At 43.2% G+C, this 19,202-nt stretch overlaps 1 protein-coding gene across 3 annotated transcripts in view; it reads right to left on the reverse strand.

Moving 5' to 3' along the window:
• Positions 1 to 19,202, reverse strand: part of FLI1 (Fli-1 proto-oncogene, ETS transcription factor) — a 77,333-nt gene that overhangs the window by 21,133 nt on the left and 36,998 nt on the right. For 2 of the 3 annotated variants that reach the window (XM_009890811.1, XM_009890810.1), the window contains exons 2-4: positions 17,464 to 17,675; positions 8,651 to 8,805; positions 5,027 to 5,230 (exon numbers count right to left, since the gene is read on the reverse strand). In XM_009890811.1, coding sequence (XP_009889113.1) covers positions 5,027 to 5,230; positions 8,651 to 8,805; positions 17,464 to 17,594 — 490 coding nt within the window. In that variant the 5' untranslated portion in view covers positions 17,595 to 17,675. Of the gene's footprint in view, positions 1 to 5,026; positions 5,231 to 8,650; positions 8,806 to 17,463; positions 17,676 to 19,202 lie in introns of those variants that run through there. The other variant, XM_009890812.1, reaches the window with a different exon arrangement.

The raw sequence follows: 19,202 nt of genomic DNA on the forward strand, positions 1-19,202 counted from the left end.
TGATTAGCTTAAATATTTTGAGAGATTGGCTGCTCTTTTGCTGCTGTGGGAGGAATCGCCACGGTGTTGTCCACCTCACTCATGTTTTCACCCGATGGTTTCTGGCTTTGGCATTTCTTTCTTGAATATCTGTGGGGAAACTCCTGTCCACCACTCTCTCCTTTCTAGGTTATTTGAAGTAGATCCTGCATGCAATGCTCAGCCTAGCTTGCCCCCGCCAGACAGGGAAGTGCTGGGGAATTCAGAAACACAGTTTTCTATGACTAAATAGGCTGCAAATGCCTGGTTGCACTGACTGGCTGAGGAGGTGGGGGTGGGGTGATGAATAGCGCTGAACAAGCCTGTATGATCAACCTATAGCTACTTTATGCTAAAAAATGCAGTCCAAGCCACTGGAAAGGGGCGGCTCCTCCCCCAGTTTAATTGCTAAAAGTTCTCACCTTTGCCCGACAGTCTGAGGTTTCTGGTGGGAACACCACAGAAAAGGAAATGTGTTTCCTATTAAGGGTTTTCAGTGAAGGAGGAAAAGAGAGAAAGCCAGAGACACAGATCAGGACAGAGAGAAGCAGACAGACAGACAGAGGCCAGGCTGCTCCCTGCCTTACTCGTTCTTGGGCAAAACTTTGGCTGCGATGAATTTTCGTTTTGTTCTTATTCCCCCTACCCCTCACTGGGTCAGTGACACTTTAGATTAAATCAGGTCTTTCTGGAAACACTGGTATTACTATAAAGTGCAGGGCTATTCTCCTGTAATTAATATTAAACATGTTATCTTATGGTTCCCTCCACCTTTTCCTTTCTTCTTTTATTTCCCTTGCATTAATGAAAGAGGAAGATGGAAAAGGGCTGAAAAGCAGAGCAGGAGAGTTTCTCCCCCGTAAAGCCTTCCTTTTCACAAGGCAGTTCATCCTTCTGAGATGCAGGAGCATCTTGGTTTCACAATCTTGAAGTCTGTTTAACCTGGTAGTCTTTTTTATCCTCGCCTTCTGAAGGCCTTGTGGCCTTCCCTCCGCATCTCCTGGTAGAATCAGGGTTCTGCTGCATTTAGCAGTATAGTTTTGTTTGGCACTAATATATGGCTTGAAACCACAAAGCAGTTTTCTGCTTCTGCTTCTCACCACAGTCTCATTCTTTCCCCTTCGGGCTCTTTTCGTTTGTACACACCACACACAACCGACCCCCCATAACTAGAGAGGAAAAGGACGGGAGGTGACAGTTCAGGCTTCTTTTGATGTTCATCCCAAGCATAGCATGAAAACATTCAAATCTCCCTTCCCACTGCCCACTGGCTGACTGGAGAAGATTCACCAGGCAGACTGTGTTTGAAAAGGATACCGGCACAGCAGTCAGTCCGTCTGGAGTCCCAAGGTGCAAGGGGATGAACAAGAAGAAAAGGTCAAGGCATGGCTTCACAATTTTGGAGAGGAAACTGGAAGTAACACTTGAAGAAAGATAATTGTTGGGGGGGGGGGGGGGGGGGGGGGGGAGATGGACACGGAGAGTAAGTTCCCTGGAAAAACTACTGGGGGATGTTTTGAGACACTCCAAAAGATAGAGTGTGCTGCAGAACTGGGTTCTGCAAGTCTGAAATCTCCTAAAGATCAGAGACGTCTGAATTCCTGACTGCTTCAATAGGTTACGGAAACAGGAAACAACTGCATGATTCTGATCCAGACCTACGTTTTGCCTGAAGACTAAAGGTGCTGTGATAGGAGTTTGGTTTAGTCTCGACTATATTAAATAGCTCACCTGAACCTTCTATCTGCAAAACTAAGATTGAGGGTTTTTTGAGGTCTTGCAAATGTTACAGGTTTATTTTTGCAATCTGGACTCAGATGTGCCAAAATAATGTACTTCATAGGCAGTTTTAAGAATGCTTTCACCCTGATCAGGAGTGTAAAATGTTTAAAACCTTCTGAGGAAGCTGATTTTCAGTGGGCCTCCTTGCCTAGTTAGCAAACAGGCTCAGAAAGTTCAGATCAGTTTTGTTTCTTGGAAAACAAACACCGAAGTTGAGGATTTGCTAGTCATCACATATGCAGCTTAACATCCTGACAGGACAAACACCTTTCAAGAGACAGACTGGGCAGATGTAATTGAGCCTATAGAGCTGCAGCTCCCCAAAGTTCTCCAGTGTTTTGTTGCCATCATGTATTCTCCACCCTAAGCAGGAACAGAGCTGGATATCTCTGAAACAAACAACCTTACAAAAGGGGAAAATTCATGAAAAAAGACCATCTCCCCATGGCACTGAGCTCAGAGGCTCGGCACTAAACATCCGCTGGAAATCAGTCTGGAAAAACAATAAGCTCCTTTCGAAGGCGTTACTCCGTGAGGGAGTTAACCAGCAATCCAGAAACCAGACTGTCATTAGGCAGCGCTAGGAACAGCTGCATGGAAAGGAATGCTCTTCAGAGGCTGCCCGACCTCCACTCAGACAGGAGCTTGCTTTAATAAGGACAGCACTCGCATGACGTCTTAGAACAGCCCACGGGGCTGAACAGAGAGAAATTTATAATCATAAAAGCTGGGGATGGACAGGGATTGAATTCTCCTTTCGTATGCATCCATGTAAAATTGGAATAACTAATTTGCGTGAATCCAGCAAAGTTCCTTGGGTTTTGCGCTAGCTTAATAGCATAGAAAATAATTGTAGGCATTCCCCTGGCAGAACATTATATTTTTATGCTTATTATTCAGCATGCATTGCAGCACTTAAATGTTGCAACTGCATTAGCACTCCATTGTGCTGGGTTTTGAGAGATGTGGGAGACAATCCCTGCTCCACAGATTCGCCATCTCAACAGATGAACCCATCAGGAGGACTGAGCAGGCAGTATTACTACCTCCATTTAACAGAAAGTAAAACTGAAGCACAGAGGAACTGAAGCAAAGATTTGTCCCTCCTAATTTCAGTCATTAAAGGCGATGTGTGAACTAGTGGACTACTATCCTGAATTTCAACATGCCCTGTTGCTTCTTTTCTATACATAGAGACTGGTGTGACCAGACTTCTAATTTATGGACTGCAGGTATCTAAAGGTAGGTAGGATCAATCAGGAATTTGCTCCTGAACAAATGAACAGCAGCAAATGGTAAAGGTGGCAGTTGTATCCATGTCTTCAGGCTCATGCCATGAGAGCAAGAATACAATTCCTCTGATACTCTCTTTGAACACCCCAAGTAATGGGATCCCTAACACTTGAGACAATCCCTGGAGATGCTGTCTGGAGCTAAAGCAACTGAAGAATTCAACTCCTGCCAACCTTTTCAAATCCTGCCTGGTTCTTTGATTCAAAAAACATACAACTCCTTCTTCATCTCTTTCTGTCAATTCTGAAGTCTTATCAATGAGACAATTCAAAAATAAGTGTCTCACTTGAGTATTTATCTTGTGGGAATTTAAAATCATTTCCGGTTACAAAGCGTCTGATTTGCCCAGCCAAAGTCAGCAGGTTTGGCCAAAGCAACACTGGCTTCACAAAACTGCCTTACGATTTCCCGTAAAAGTATGTAATTCTGTATGCAAACCTTAGTTATAAAGCTATTCTGTGTCCGCAATAATCTCGAAATGCTCTGTGAAACAGCAGCTCTTTGCTGATGAAACAGGATGAAATTTGCAAATTATTTTGGATGGGAAATTATTTTATTGTGAAGTCGCAAGGGACAAAAACTGTTCAAATCCAACAATTCGTTTATTTGTTGTGAATCATTTCTTTGGCTCGACTTCTCAAACAAAATAAAGGTGGGGCTTACAGAGGCACCCATCTGTGATCTAACTCTTGTCCCACTGTAATCTGTAAAACTCCCACTGATTTTAGCAGAGGCAGGGAGGGACCAGCGCTGAACAGCTTTGAAGAAACACCCTAAATAAATGCGGTCTCACTGCTTTATTTTAATGGCCAGATGGAGACATCTTCAGCTGCCTTTACATCACAATTTGCTGTCCCAGTAGAGGAAACAGACTTTTTTCTTTCCCTCCCTGCCCTCCCGTCTTGCTTTATGGCACCTTCTCCTGATTTTTCAGTCCTCAAATAATTATACTCCTGTAAAAACTGTTTCATTTGAAAAAATATTGGAGCAGGTGGGATTTAGCTCCAAGTTCTCTGGCCTCATCAAAATGCAATTATCCTTAGCACACCTTTGTGAAGAAAGGCAATGCTTGTATCTCCATTTTATAGATGAAGAGGAGACATTCAGAAGTTAAGGACATGCTCATGGTTGCTCAGAAACTCTTAGAAAGGTCTGGATTTAAGAATCCCAGCCTAAGAGCATGTGCTAACCATAAGGTGATCATTCCTGTTTGGGCTGCTGCGATATGCTTTTCCAGAAATAGCTCAGAAGACTGCTCACAGCTTCTGTTTTAGGGGCTTAATACAGCAAAAAGGAGTATTGGATCCATCATATACTCTAGGGTGGGACAGAGAGCACCAATAAAGAGGTTCAGCAAAACTTGTTCTTTGAGTACTAGGTCACTTGCATGATGTCTGCTTCAACAGACTTACTTTTGGGGAATTGCTCTTGCATTTTTCCTCTTTCCAACAAATCTGGACCTACAGGAACATTGAAAATCTCCAACTGTGGTCAGTTATGGGCCCTATTCTGAAACAGTCTTTACCAGAAGCCGCGGGGGGGAAGTGCCCAGCCCTCTAACTGCCAAGTTATGGAATAATTTGCCCGTGACCCATCAGTTAATGTTAATCTCCACAGCAAATTTATGTATTTTTATCTTACAGCCACAGATGTTTTTATTATCTGTAAGACTATCTAATCTTCTTAAGAGTCCTGCTCAGTTCTTCACCTCCCTGATAGCACCACTAAATCCATCTAAGTTAAAATTAACTTTCCAACGCACTTTTTATTCCTCCCTTCCTTTTTGCTCTCTCTGCTTGCCTCTCTCTGTTCTTTTCTCATAATCCTTGCTGCTATTTATCCTGCAAGAAGACCCCTAGAAGTTCAATGGTCATGGTAGCTTATCCTATCTGCATGTCACACTAGGGCTGGGATGAGTCGGGGCAATACTTACTTTCCCTGAGGTAACTGAGGTGAGACAACAGAACTTCTGTGTTGTAGAGGGAGGTGGTTCGAAGGAAGTCATCCTTGTTCATTTTGCAGAGCTCCTTGCCATCCATATTCTGGAAGATGGTGGTGTCAATCTCCATCAATCCATACTCCTTTATAGCCCATTCTAGCCACTGGCGCACATGATCCTGGGTCCATAGGGTGGGATCTGGCAGGAAAGCAAAAAGGATGGTAATACTATACACAAGCCTCAAGGCTCTAGCACTCACTGTAGCCCAGTCAAAGCATTAACCATTGTTTACAAAACCAAATGTATGTAATTTACTGATTCCAATGCATTTTGCCAAGCTGAACAAGTACTGAGCTATAACAAGACTCAAGGCACATAAACTGATCACACTCAGTGTCTGGCAGGGTAAGTTCTCTTGACTCTCTCCCACCTGCCTGGATCTTATACCTATACTTGGGAACACTATTAGTGACATTTGACTGTGACTTTTCTCCCTCTGGCAAAAAGCTTCCAAAAGCAAACCTATCCCTTTGTCACAGCTTCGGTTCTGCAATGCTACATAATGACATCAGTGCTGAACAACCCACACCATCCTTCACAAGTGCATTACAAAGTTCCAACAGATGGCATTTTAAAGTCTGGGGATGGTGATATTTATGGTCAGCAAAGGGACCCTGAAAAAAAGTATTATTGCTTAAACAGAAGAGCTTGCCATGTATCTCTGAGTCACATTTGTTCACCCCGCTGACAAGAACACAATTCTACCTCCACTAGCCCTGTAAAACCAGCACAGCTATTGGAGGGCAATGTGGATTTTATACTGTCTCATGCATCATTATCAACTGTCAGCAAAGCTCCAGCTGTGGAATCTTTATTACTGGCGATGACGTAAGAGAGAGATTGAACCCGGCTGGAGTTTCAGACCCCATGGTGATGGTTTGCTGCATCAGTAGTTAAAAAAAGAAATCATCCTTTGAGTTTCGAAAAGAGCATTAGCTCAGAAAGTCCCAGCAAGAATTTCTGCCACGATACCATTTTTACAGTGTCATTTTCAGAGCATATCTGCATTTTCAGATGTTTCCTGTGCTGCTTCTCCCCATGTATCCCATTTCAAAATTTAAGCTGCAAATTCATGTTCCATTGCAGCTGGAGAGGACTGCAAAGTCAAGCTGAAACTTTGGAGACATTTGACGTGTCCATCACAGGTGGTGCATTCCTCTGAGATAAACCTCAAACACCAGAAGTCCCGAGGCAGTCGAGAAAATGGATCAGAAACATGTTGCCATCACACAGCTGGTAGGTTTTGTTTTGGAGAAGGACAAGAAATGCCTCTGCCACACAATTTTATAGCGTATAAAATAATGCCTTGGCCCAGGACTGTAAACTGTGTGTCCCTGGGCTGCAGGGATCCCTTGACACGAAAGGTCAGGTAGTGGCTATACCTGGTGCATTTCTGGGCACCTGAGTTCCAGAATAACAGCGTGAAATTGTGCTCTAGGAAATCCTGCTTTAGCAGGGGAGTTGGAGTAGATGATCTCTAGAGGTCCCTTCCAACTCTGAAAATTCTGTGATGCTGTGAAATGGATAAGTAAGCCCAAGGGATATTGAAATTATAACCGTGACATTTCCTCACTGAATTTCTAGTAAACTTAGGTTGCTTAAAGCTGAATTCTAAACATGGAACTTACAACCCCATACCTTTGCAAGTCTGCTTTGGGAAAGAAAGATGGATTTCCTTTATGTTTCCTTTATGTATAAGCACTGGCAAAAGACTGCAAATTTTACAATGCAAGTATTCAAGGGAGGATTCTCTTTTATTTAATTGAAAGAGTTATTTGTCTTAAGTTTTGAAAAGAACCCCAACATTTAGAAGGCATAGCGAATCTGTGGTCTCCCATTAAACAAACACTTGTGAATTTCAGATATTCGTTCAGCTTATTTATCACTGCAAAAGACACTGAATTGTCTCTGAAAAACTGTCTTCTTGAAACATGGCTTAGAGTTCACTATTATTACTATTGCAAGCCTAATGTGACATTATTCTTGCCTATCTTCACCCTAATGTGCTATAAATCTTTACTCTGGATTATATTAAAATTTCCAAATGCCTTTCTTGGATGAACTGGGCCTCATATCCTGCAGCCAGAGATCTGGGATGATGTTCATTATTGTCTTCCAAGGTCTGGTAAATCACTGCTATTTCACAAGTATCTCAAGGTTTTGATTTGTGGATGCTCATGATGGGGATAAAGTCCTTTTTTTCACTTTCCTTCGAAGAGGAGTTTTTAAACTTTCTCTTCCACTGAAGGTACTAAAAGTCATTGCCTCTATTTCAACAACAATGCTAAACTTTAGCCCACCCTTGGTCTTTTTAAATATGCATAACTAGCATGGTGAAGAGCTGGATAAATTTTCCCTCTTGACTAACTTTAGCATCCCTTATAGCTAGTTGGTATCAGCTAAATCCTCTTCTAGGCAATGCTGAGGCTGAAAATGTATCTGATCCTGTCACCAATTAGGTTAGCCAGTCTCTCTAAGCAGATCCTAACAAGGGCTTAAACAGTACTTTGAGATTTGCTGTCAATCTTTTATTGGCTTCCCTTCACTACATTCAGTTCAAGCTTTTCCTTTTCATCCTAAATGGCAAACAAATGCTTGGGAATTGTCATCTGTTCGTGGTCAAGCCACGATCAGAAAACAGAGCTGAATTCCACGAGTACATTTCTTTCTGCCAACAGTTCATCTGCTTGAATCAGCTACAACCCTCGGTGAAACCCTCACAACACTGTGTGAAAAGCTGCAGCCCTTGAAAGCAGTGGAAGTTTCGATACGTAAATCGGGCCAGGACTTGGCTCACGATATCTCCCTTGCTGGAAAGTTCCTGGGCTAGCTTGTTTATATCTACGGTGTTTATAAACTTTGCAGGAAAAAGACTCCCTTGCATTCCAGGTTCAGACTTCACCGGTTGCCTGCCACAGCAGCTCTCATCCTTGACTATCCAAATGCATCTAATGCATCCTGCCAATTTCAGACAGCAGATGTGGATATCAAATACAGAGAACTGGACAGGAATGTTTCTGTGTAACAATTTTTGGAAGGATAATGTAGTTCCTGCAAAATATATTTTTTCTGGTTTTCTACTTCTAACAAAAAAATGAAAACAAAATAGCTCATTTTGAATCAATATGACATGAAAGTGCATCTGGGCTCTGTAGAGCATCAAGAGAGTTATAATTTGGGTCCACTTCATGCTTATTCTTGCCTATGAACTGCGCTCTTTGATCACACCATGCATGTCCCAGGAAGAACTGCAGATTCTCTTCTAACACATTACAAGGGATGGATTTGGTTCAACACACCAAAACAACACTTCATTCCAGGAAAAAAAAAAAAAAAGGCAGCACTAATAATCCACTTCTTATTCTGATTCAGGGTAGAACATATACTGGGACACAGGAAATTTCCAGTAGCCAGAAACTCTGATATTTTCCTTACTTTTTACAAGGTTTGTAAGAAAGAGAATTCCTCAGAGAGTGGATAAACAAGCCTTATCTGTTCAGCTGAGTATTTAAGACAGTGCATGGAAATATGACACAAAGAGTTTGGTGGTGGTGGTACCTGCTGGGACAATGACTCTCCTCTCATTGGTGGTCATGTTGGGAGGAGGCCCGTTCTTCTCGTCCATGTAGGTGCTGTAACTCATTGGGTTGGACTCTGTCCCTGCTCCGACGAGTTTGCTGCATTTGTTCACACTACAGTCTACAGGGGACTCCCTGAAATGCGAAAGGAAACAGATGACTTGTCATTATTATGCACCTTTCATCCCTGCTGTAGCAGAAGGAGGTTTGGGTTACAGAAATGGCAAGTATCCCGAAGGTGAAAAGTTAAGGGGAATTTCTTTACGTGAGGGAGAGGCCATTCCTGGCGGGTCACATGAACGTCATAAGGTGATCTATGAATCACAAGCCTCATGGAGGGGATCTCTGATAATGAAACCAGTTGGAGGTGCAATGAAGTGTGACTTTCTGATAAAGGCAATGGTAGCTGTAAGGTTGCGTTCAATACCTCTGAAATATCAAAAACTCACGAACCAGATAAAAAGCAAGACCCTATCACATTGGTCTGTCTGTTGGTTACATTCCCTGCCCTGCCCTCCCTCCCCTTCTCGCCCCCGCATCCTTTATTGCTCAGCTGCATTTTAGCAGTCCATCAGATCCAGCTTGATGCTCCTAGGAGCCTTTGTTGGACTGTTTCACTCTCGCAGTGTGTTAAAAACTCTGCATACCGCCTTTCTGTTACAGCGGAGTCTGTATCTGTATCTATCAATTGACAGAAAGGCTGTAATTCTCAACTCATGACCTAAGGCATTTCTGCAGAGAAAATGAGAAATACAGATACACCCCCCTCCATTTCATTAACAAAGAACACAAAATAACCATGCCAAAATGACAGGATAGTCACAGGAGAATACCACAATATTAGCATGGTATCTAAAGAGTCTCATTTATACAGGGGCTGAATGTAACTGATCTTGTCTGTTCTTAGCAGTGAAACAGTCCCAGGCTTGTCTACTACTTGGATAGGAAATGTAGAAATCTTAGGTGCCTTAGGCGTGAGTCAAGAACTTCAGACCACAGAAACTGTGTGCGAAAAAGGCTTTGGCCCTAGTTTTACTTCTGAGGTGATGGAGTGATGAGGAGGGAACATTTAGCAACTCAGGTGGCACTGTGCTAAGACCTGGACTACATGCAGACCCTTGGCAAGCAATAGGCTTTCTCTGTCCTGCTCTGGGAGAATTATGAGCTTCCAAACCACAGATAGGGAGCAGAGATTTTGTTTTTCTCCAGCTGCGGTAGTAACTCAGGCTTTTAGCTCTAGAGGTCACTTAAAATACCAGTCCACAGCCCGCCACAGGCGCACAGCATGTCCCAGCCCTGAAGAACGTACCAGGGAAGGGCGGTGTTACTGCCCTCACCTTTCCAAGGGTGCATTAGTGCGCAGCCTCTAGGCAAAGTGAGCACCGAGCCCATGCCTGGTGCAGTTTAGTCCACTGCTTTAATGGCACGACCATTATTCTTCTCTGCCAGAAGCAAAGTGGCTTGAGAGGAAACCATTCGCTGAAGGGTAAGAGAGCTATGACAGTGCACCAAATCCCACCCTCTGAGTTCAGCTGGCAAGACTTCCAAGTTTGGACACTAAACAAATTTGTTTCTTAATCTGAATGGGGGGGGAGGGAGAAATTACTGAAATTCAGTTATCATGGCGGCGAGATAAATGCTCCACCGAGATAGTCTAAGGCAGATGGTAATTTTTTCCTCATGTCTTGCTGAGGGAATGTTGCTTGAAAATGGAAATAAGATGTATAACTTACACATGTTTGAATTTAAGGTTTTACTATTTCGCCTACTGTTTTTCCAGGCAGGGAACCAAAATCCGCCTTCAGAGAGGCAAACTGCTGAAGGTTTAATGTCCCCGTGGCAGTCAGAGGAGAGTCTGAGCAACTGCAGGGACACCAGGGTTTTCACAGGGAATGTGATCATTTCTAACTTTCTGTTGAAATACTCTGTGTCAGGTGTTAAATGCTGCCTGTACTGGCAGAGAAAAAGCCCTGAAGCAGCACAAAGGACCTTATTCTTTCCTGAGGTACAGGCTGTCCTGAGGAGACTCGGTGAAATGGTGAGAGCATCCATGCTTCAAGGTGTCAATGTCTGTGCAGCTCAGTGCTGGCCGTCCCCAGGAGGTGACTGGTCTCCTCGCCTGCCCTGCCTGCAGACCAGCTGCTGACTTGAAATGGTGCGAGCAGCCCAGCTGGTGGGACAGACCCAAAAAACACACACCCCCATGCAGTGAGGACGTATGGATTCCCACCTGCCTTTGGGATAAAGTTCTCCCTTCCGCAGAGTCAGCAGTAAACTTCTCTTCAAGTTCCCTACAGTCAGCACTTCCCAGGTGCTAGCAGTGCTGGCACAACTACCTGCTGCCTAAAGTCCAAGGGATTTGCTCTAACCCCCCTGCTCTGTAGTTAAATTTCCCTGGAAAATAACCCCCGCAGTTGAGAGACACACTATTTATGATAAAATAGTTACGTATATAATACTCATACAGAACTACAGGATATATCCAGACTCTCAGATAATATCATCTTCTAAAAAGCCTATCTGCCTAGGAGCATGCATACTTTCTACACATGAAAAAACCACGGAGTCCTTGCCTGTCTCTACTCTATCTGCTAAGTATCGTGCGCATTCACATGACTGATACAGCAAAGTAACAAAAATAATACCAACACTGCAAGATATCTCCTTGGCAGTTCTATGATGATTTTGCACTTTGCAGACTCTTGGCTTGGCAGCTAGAGCCCTGCCTATCCTCTGCCTTGCTCTGTACGTCTGAGCAGCCAAAACCAGACAACTGAGTATCAGAGACAGATCTGAAAAGAAGTTTAAGGGACTGAGGTGCCATTACCAACCACTGATTTACTCCTGTGGGAAGAGAAGCCACTCTGTTAATCCTGCAGGATGTTAAATGTGCTCCAGGTACCTGACAGAGTTGTGTCCAGGTGGCTGTATAGATTCCTCCCATCCTTCTCAGGAAATTTTCAGGATGGTTGGATCCAGAGCTAACCCCAGTGGAAATCTGACAGCAGAAGGACATACATAATTGGGAATAGCATTACCAAAACTTAACTGGGCAGGAGACTGAACTTCCCTTCCCTTAAGAAAAATACCATGAAATTTTTAATGACAGCTAGCAGGAAGATTCTTACTTTTGTGCCCTCTGTAATCCAGCACTTCCTACCAAATCCAAATGGAGCCTTTTATTGGGAAATGAGACAGCACTACCAGACCGAGTCATCTTTGCAGCTCCTGGACTTCTGTTACTGTACTGCCTCAGCCTAAGATGAGGGATTTAACAGTATCCCAGCAGAAGGTAGGTCTAGCTGTGGGCAACACAAAGAAGAATTCAGTGTGGGGAACAACTACAGTATCAAATGAGAACAGGGAGCTGTGAGCCATGAATAGTGTATTCATTGAATATAGCTCCTTTCTTAGTTCATATATTACCCACAAGCAGACTTAGATTTATATAAAAATTTCCTCATTATTTGAAAGGGTTTGTGCGAGGGGATTTCAGATGCCAGATTAATCCTTGACTTTTCACAGAGACTTTGGACTTTCAAGTGACTATATATGCTGGACCTGCTCAGGTTCCGGACAGAAAACATTGTAGATCGACTAAGGTTAATGGATACAGGCTGCTTTCACAAGATCTCTTAAGTGTATTCACTGTGGCAGTGTCAGAGTCCAAGGAATATGAAGCAGTACTCATTCCCACTGTCCGTCCAAAGACTCTTCGTTCCAGCAGCTCCAGTAACAGTCTCTGAGGATGCCAAGAGCTTGGTGTTTTGGGAAAGTTTATGCTAGACTGGCCAAAATGGACAAGCAGCTAGCCTGGCATTGACTAATAAATCCTCTGTACAGCTTCAGCTGGTGTTCCAGATACCTGAAAATAAAGCAATTACTGTCCCAGGGCCTCTGTCTAGGAATCACCTTTGGCTTTCATTCGAAAGAGCAAAATAAGGGATTTCAGTGATTTCTGAACCTGACTCAGCTGTGGTCAGTGGGCTATTTCCTCCTTCTTCCTATGCCTTTCTTCCTATCCTTTCATTCCTCCTCTCTTCCCATCATTTTTTCTGTTAAAATTTGCCACTTTTTTGGGTGTAAGTCCCCATTTGGTCATCTCAGCTTTAATCTTTATGCTTGAAATTAGATTTTCATTTTTTTGGTTTTGTTGTTCAGTGAAGGAAGTAAGAACAGATATACTTGTGGTTCCCTCTTACAGGCAGGGATCAGAGCTATCAGGGCAGAATTACAACTCCGTGAAACTTGCGTCTAACTGCACTTTAACCCTGCCTCTCATCCTGCTCACCGGAATGCCTCAGGAGGAGGTTCACACTGAAGCAGACTGTAAATCTGCAGAAAGAAGGGACAGCTGTAAAAAGGATGGAAAAAGACATACAGGTTACACGACTCTAACTGCACAAGGAAAGCACAGAGGCTCAGTAGAGTCTAAAAGAATTGTGTTTATGACATATAGGTAAATGCAAACAGTAGGTAATCGCAGAGTCTGCTGCTCTGGCTGGGGACTGGAACAACGCAGCAAAACCCACTAGAGGGCTCACACGCTACTTAAAGGGGATTTTTATTCTTATAGACACTATAGATGGTCCCTTTGTTTTGTTTTGAGAAAATTACTGTGGCATAAAAACGTTCTGAGATCCCTGAACCTTAGCATTATTTTAATATTCTGAAGCAAGAGAATGCCTCCAAAGCAGTTTCAATGCACTGACTTCATTATTTTAGCTAGGCAAAATTCGTAACATCAGTTGGAACTACACACTGAAGTTTCCCTGCATCCATGCACACATCCAGCATATTAGAATATACTTTCGCATTTGGAGATCATGCACATTTTGTAATGTCTTTTTAAAAATCAATCTCTGAGTTTAGCTACAAATGCAGATCTGTAGTAGCTCAGTAAATACAGTCAAAATTTGGAACGTCTGTTGTTTGGTTCACTCTGCATTTGGAATATATGTAAAACATAAGGAAAAATCTATTATTAAAATGGACGGGGTTAAACTTTACCCAGCGTTTCCTAAATAATCCTCCTCCTTTAGTCACTGGAATTTAAAATTTGAAAGTTTTTTTTAAAAATATAAATTATTGTATTTATATCACAAAAGCATCTAACAGTCCCAATAGAAATCCAAGCCTAGTGTGTTGGGAACTGTACAAGCACATTGTAGGAGACAGATCTTTCCCTGACTAGGCTATAAATGAAATAAAAAAAAGACACAAACCCAGCAAAGAACAAAGATTGGAAGCTATGCTGCCAGTCCCTGCATGGATGCAGAGAGGTGAACGGTACACAGAACATCTTGCAGTACACCCATGGTAAAGCTGGACTTGTGGTTTTTGTGTGCAACAGGTCTGTGTTGCAAACACAAGCCCATTTCCCTTTCCCAATGCCTAAGAGGCTGTAAGAAACGTGAGGATTTTAATTTTTCTATGTTGGATTTTAACTGCCTGTGTTTGGACACTAATCCCTGTGAAATACAAATGTATCACTGGGGTTTGTTCCGAGCAAGCAGCTCAGCTGTGAAGGCAAGGACAGATTTTGAGGCCATACACCGCATCCAAGCCTGATAATACTATAAACTTTCACAAAATTTCTACTTCTGCATCTTGCAATAATACAGAAACCCCATCTTCTCCCCTAAAACATAGATCCCTGCCACTGCCTGAATATCCCCTATACACAGTCAGTATGCAGTTATATGGGAAATTCTTTCCAGTTTGGGAGTAAACCAGGAAAAGCTGACATGGTCATGCTGGTCAGCTTTTCCATGTTCCTTAGCATTTGGAGGGACAGCTCTGCAAAACAGGCTTGGAGAGGTTCTTCAAAGACCCCTTTTCCCACCCTGCTGAGGACCAAACCAACTCATCACGCTATACCTCACGGCAGTCAGACCTGCTTCTGATTGCTAAGAAAAAGAAGAAAAGCTGGACACTGTCCCTTACCGTCATCCAGCTCCCTCCACTGTCAGGTTTCCTACAGCTTTATCACTCCCTAGAGTACATAAACCCTTCTCTCGACAAGCAGAAAACACTAGCGCTTCAAGTACAGGTGAAACACAGAATAAAGGCTGCTCCCTCTAATGAGGCAGCTGGAACCCGGTAAGAGAGTGTGCTTGAAAAACAAGAGAGAGAAGGAGAGGCAGAGAGAGAGGGAGGGGGAATAGGTTTTGTTATTCAGTCCACAGTTCAAGTTAACTTGCATTGAGATGGGCGTTTGCCGCTCAGACGGTGTGCCAGTTTTGCTGGGCAGCTGATGGGCAGGGGAACAAGCAACTGGAGTGGCCCAGCCCCTAACAATGAACTGTGATGGACATGTGGGGAAAGGGCAGATTTTTAGCCATAAACAGGAGGAGAGGGTGGATAACTCAGATGAATGTTCTCATCTTTTGGGTGGATTGGAGCGCTTCTGCTAACAAGTTATCAAAAGGCAAGGCTGCAAGCTATTTCAGTGCTCAGTTCTGACATTCAAAACACTCTCTTCTTTTTTTTCTAACAGGTTGGGAAGCTGTTACCCCTCTTTTAGAGAGATTGAAGACACATAGTTTCTGCCTAAGAACCTTGTAGTCTTGAGCAAGCCCATAAAGAAGGACTTCCTTCTTGCCCATAATAAACATACTTCTGGAGGGCCTTTCTCCATGGGTGTCCAAGCACTTACAGTTGGTAATGAATGGGTTTGTCAAAGCAGTACTATTTCCCTTTTTTTTCTGAGCAGATGCGGAAATTGTAACACAAAAATCACAACAGAAGGACAGCTCAATACAGTTCATTCCCAAGCACATGCAATACACATAAAATGAGAACATTACATAGACTTCTGGACATACAAGTACACACACTTGCAGAATCTATACAGAACATGTGCTTACAGGATCTCTAAAGCACAAATATATGCTGCGGGTGGTAGCTCAGTGAATGTGACAGGACTACTTGTTCCCTTGGCCCTCCAAAATTTGCTAGACTGAGACAGACAAGTGGCATAAAGGGAAGAAACACTCTCTGTGTGTTGGTCTGACACTATGAGCGTGAGCATCTGATACAGTGCTACAAAGGGCTTCCTCACATGACCGTGGGAGCATGTTGCGTGTGCCATACGTGAAGCTGGTTCTGCCACCTCAGTTCTCGTGACTGGTTCACCACTCCGGCAGATGGAGAGGTCAGACCTGCACAGCACCATGCAGAAGCCTCGCTCATTTGGTCAGGATCCCACTCTGCACTGCCCTCTTGAAGATTTTAGGGACAGCTTAAGAAGACTCGGTAGCCAAAGGTAGTCCTCATGACTATCAAAAAACCCCAACCTGCTGGTACTTTCAGGATCCATCCTTTTGCCTGTGTTATCCAGGGATGGTGTTTTTCAGGAAACAACTATTTTTCCCGTGTTTCATCCCCAATTCTGAGACTGGAAACACTAATGCAAGAATCCACGTAGTTCTTATGAAGTCCAGAAATGATACTAAGGTGCAACCAGGGCAAGATCAAATTCAGTCTACAAATGATCACCATCAAAGGCCAACTGATGCAAAGAGCTTTATCTTATAGTAAAATCAGCATCTACTGTATACTTACGAAGAAAAAAAACATGCTGCTGTTTGAAGTCTTTAACACCATCATCTCACTATAGAAGTCTGAAAGTGCGAGGCTGCTTTCTGTTTCAAACTCTACACTTTGCTAGGTTCTCAGAAACCAGGAAAATAGGCTGTTAGAGAAGCCCTAAACTAACCCTAAAGGAGAAATACCCTTGGTTGTTTAACTGTCCTGTATTAACATTGTACACGTTAGAGATGTTTGTGACTTTGAAATTAAAATCAAATGTAAAATTAATATGAACTCTAAAACCTAATGCTAAAAAATAAAGTAGTTTTTCTTTACTGAATATAATGAAAACTGAAAAAAACTGAAATTTTGACACCTAAAGATTTTGTCCAAGAAGATGAAAGTTTTTCCAAGGCTTTGGACTCATAGGAATGTTTTTAAAAGAGACAATCTGAGCTGCAGTAAAAGGTTTTCAAGAGTTTGAATTTCTCATTGAAGAAGGAAATGATCAGTCTCCCCCAGCTCTAACTGCAAATGATGAGGGCAGGCCTCCTACCTCTTTGGCTAAAAGCTGTAGAGGATCCATCATAACAGCGTCCCTTTGATGGTTAACATCACTGCTCAAATCTACTCCTGAACTCTCTTTTTCACCAGTGTTCGCATCTATTCACACTGAAGATGCGGGTATATGCCTTTTTTTTGTTCCACCTCATATATTGCCTCAGTCTCCTCTGTTTCCCTTCTCCATCAAATAGCTCTCCAGTTTCTTATGGTTGCTTCCGCCCTGGTGGAGCACGAATCTAGTTACAGGTGCAACAAGAAGCACCCTCCAGTGAAGCCCATGCAGACCATTAGTGCAGCTTTCACTAGCTTCACTCTGGAGCACTGATATAAACCCCGACCATTACTGCATGACTGACTCCATCTTCAGGAGCCCCTTGAACCATGGCACATTTGTGGGATGCTGAACTAAGTGATGAAATGTGTAATTTACAACAGTGTTTGCATCATGAACTCTGTCCTGGCAGTCTCATGTCCCAGTCTGTACAGCGTTCATGGAGACTGGCAGAGATGCATGCTGCAGAACTGCAAGAGCAAGATCCTCAGACCATTAACAAAGGTGACAAAGGAACTCCAGGGGGAGCGGGATATGGTCCTACACAAAGAGTTGACTTTGTTGATATGCAGGAACATGAGCATAAATGGATGATACGTGCTTTGCTTTTAAGGTTCAGTAGATGTGGAAAGGGTCTTTCTTACCTTGATCCATTCATGTGGTCATATTCCCTTTTTACATTGACCCGGACGGGCTGATTAATCCACTCCTGCTGAGGAGGCAAAGGGTTGATTTTGTGCGGCTGGCCATAGTCAGGGTTCCCTGAGGCTGTCATATCTGCCTTGGGGAGGTGAGTGGCAGTGCCGTACGTGGAGTCAAAGAGGGACTGGTCGTCGCTCACCACCGACAGAGCCTCCTGAGGAGAAAAAAAAAACAATTGCTCAGAGTCATGACTAAACTAGTAACTCCACTCTTATTCTCTCTTTGAGCTGGTGAGCACCTGCAAGGGCCCCACAGCTGCCCAGCACTGTCTGAAATTGCCATCTGCCAGGATTGCAGGTTGAATCAGATTCTCTGGGGTCCAGCAACCCGTATGCAAAACTGGTGGGTTGCTTTGCTAGCTGCTGCGTTGCTCTGGGTGGGGCAAGAGTTCAGGTTAACTTGACTTCTGCAAACAGTAAAGGTGGCTGCTGGGTGCTATACCATTCCCCTTGCTTGCTCTAAGCAGCTTCATCTGTCATTTCATAGAGTTACCTGCCCACCTGCCTGCGCTTGCTGATCCAAAACCAACCAGAGAGATATGTAGTACGTAGCATTTCTGGAGTGTCATTTGGAGATCCATACATCTTCTTTCAAAGGGTTTTGTGTGGTGTTTATATTTTGAGGTTACGAGTGAAGGAGAAGCCGTCATACAGGTCAGAGTTATGGGTGTTAGTGGTAGGATAAAAATTGCATTACTTTACTCTTTTTGTTTATTTTGTGGGAAACGTAGGACTTGTGAGTTACCAAACTCTGCATTTCTAGAAATGCTTAAAAACAGGAAATTGTTATCCTTTTTTTTTTTTTCCCCGCTGAAACTCCAAATGTTGACAAAAAGTTTTGACTATCAATTTCCCTGCGTTGATGCGCTTGGGTTTTCTAAATGAAGCATGCCAGGCTCATAAAGGCTTTGGCACAGTCCTGCCTTATTCAAAGTGCATCTGACAGGGTCTGCATGTTCTTTATGGAGCTAAGCTAACCGCACATAACACAGCTGCCATTATGGCTGGGAAGCCAGAAACTGAACGAGGAACCTCCCAAACGAAAAGCACACACTACTTTAATGTGAGTTAATGGAGCAGACCTCCAAAACAAAGACAGCAACAGACCCACCTACTCTGTGGACCGAGCATTCAAAAGACCCATAACATCGATGTGTATGCAGCAGTGAACATACAGACACAGTCTTTGCTTTGAAAGCTAGTGTGTTTCTAAACCCTCGGTGCTCAAAATTCACAGGACGTAGTCCAAATCATAAGCTTTTAAAAATAATAAATTATTGCTCTCTCTCTCTCCCTCCCCCCAGTAGTTGTTTTTGAGGTTAGTTTTGCAAACTTTTTCCACAACCAGGGAGGGAAACAGAAATTCTGAAAACTTAGAAAAGTGCAGCTGCTGGAGTCCTCCGATTACACGAGAATCTTAAGTGCAAATCAGATATTACCAGGCTCATGATATCATCACAAAAAATGTCAATAGTTAGAGTCTACTAGGTAAATATGAGAATCCCTCTCAGCTTGAAATTAACCCAATTAGAAAGAGTCAGGTCGGTGCTCTGCATTTACAAATATCAGCACTTCTCTATCTCAGATCTCAGATCACGTAACAAAACCAAATAAGCCTGAGTAGCCTAGAGTTTAAGTGAGCCTGACTAAGCTTGAATTCAGGGAAACCCTCAAACATCTGC

Source organism: Charadrius vociferus, unplaced genomic scaffold, assembly GCF_000708025.1.
Source record: "Charadrius vociferus isolate BGI_N301 unplaced genomic scaffold, ASM70802v2 scaffold858, whole genome shotgun sequence".
Classification (NCBI taxonomy): domain Eukaryota; kingdom Metazoa; phylum Chordata; class Aves; order Charadriiformes; family Charadriidae; genus Charadrius; species Charadrius vociferus.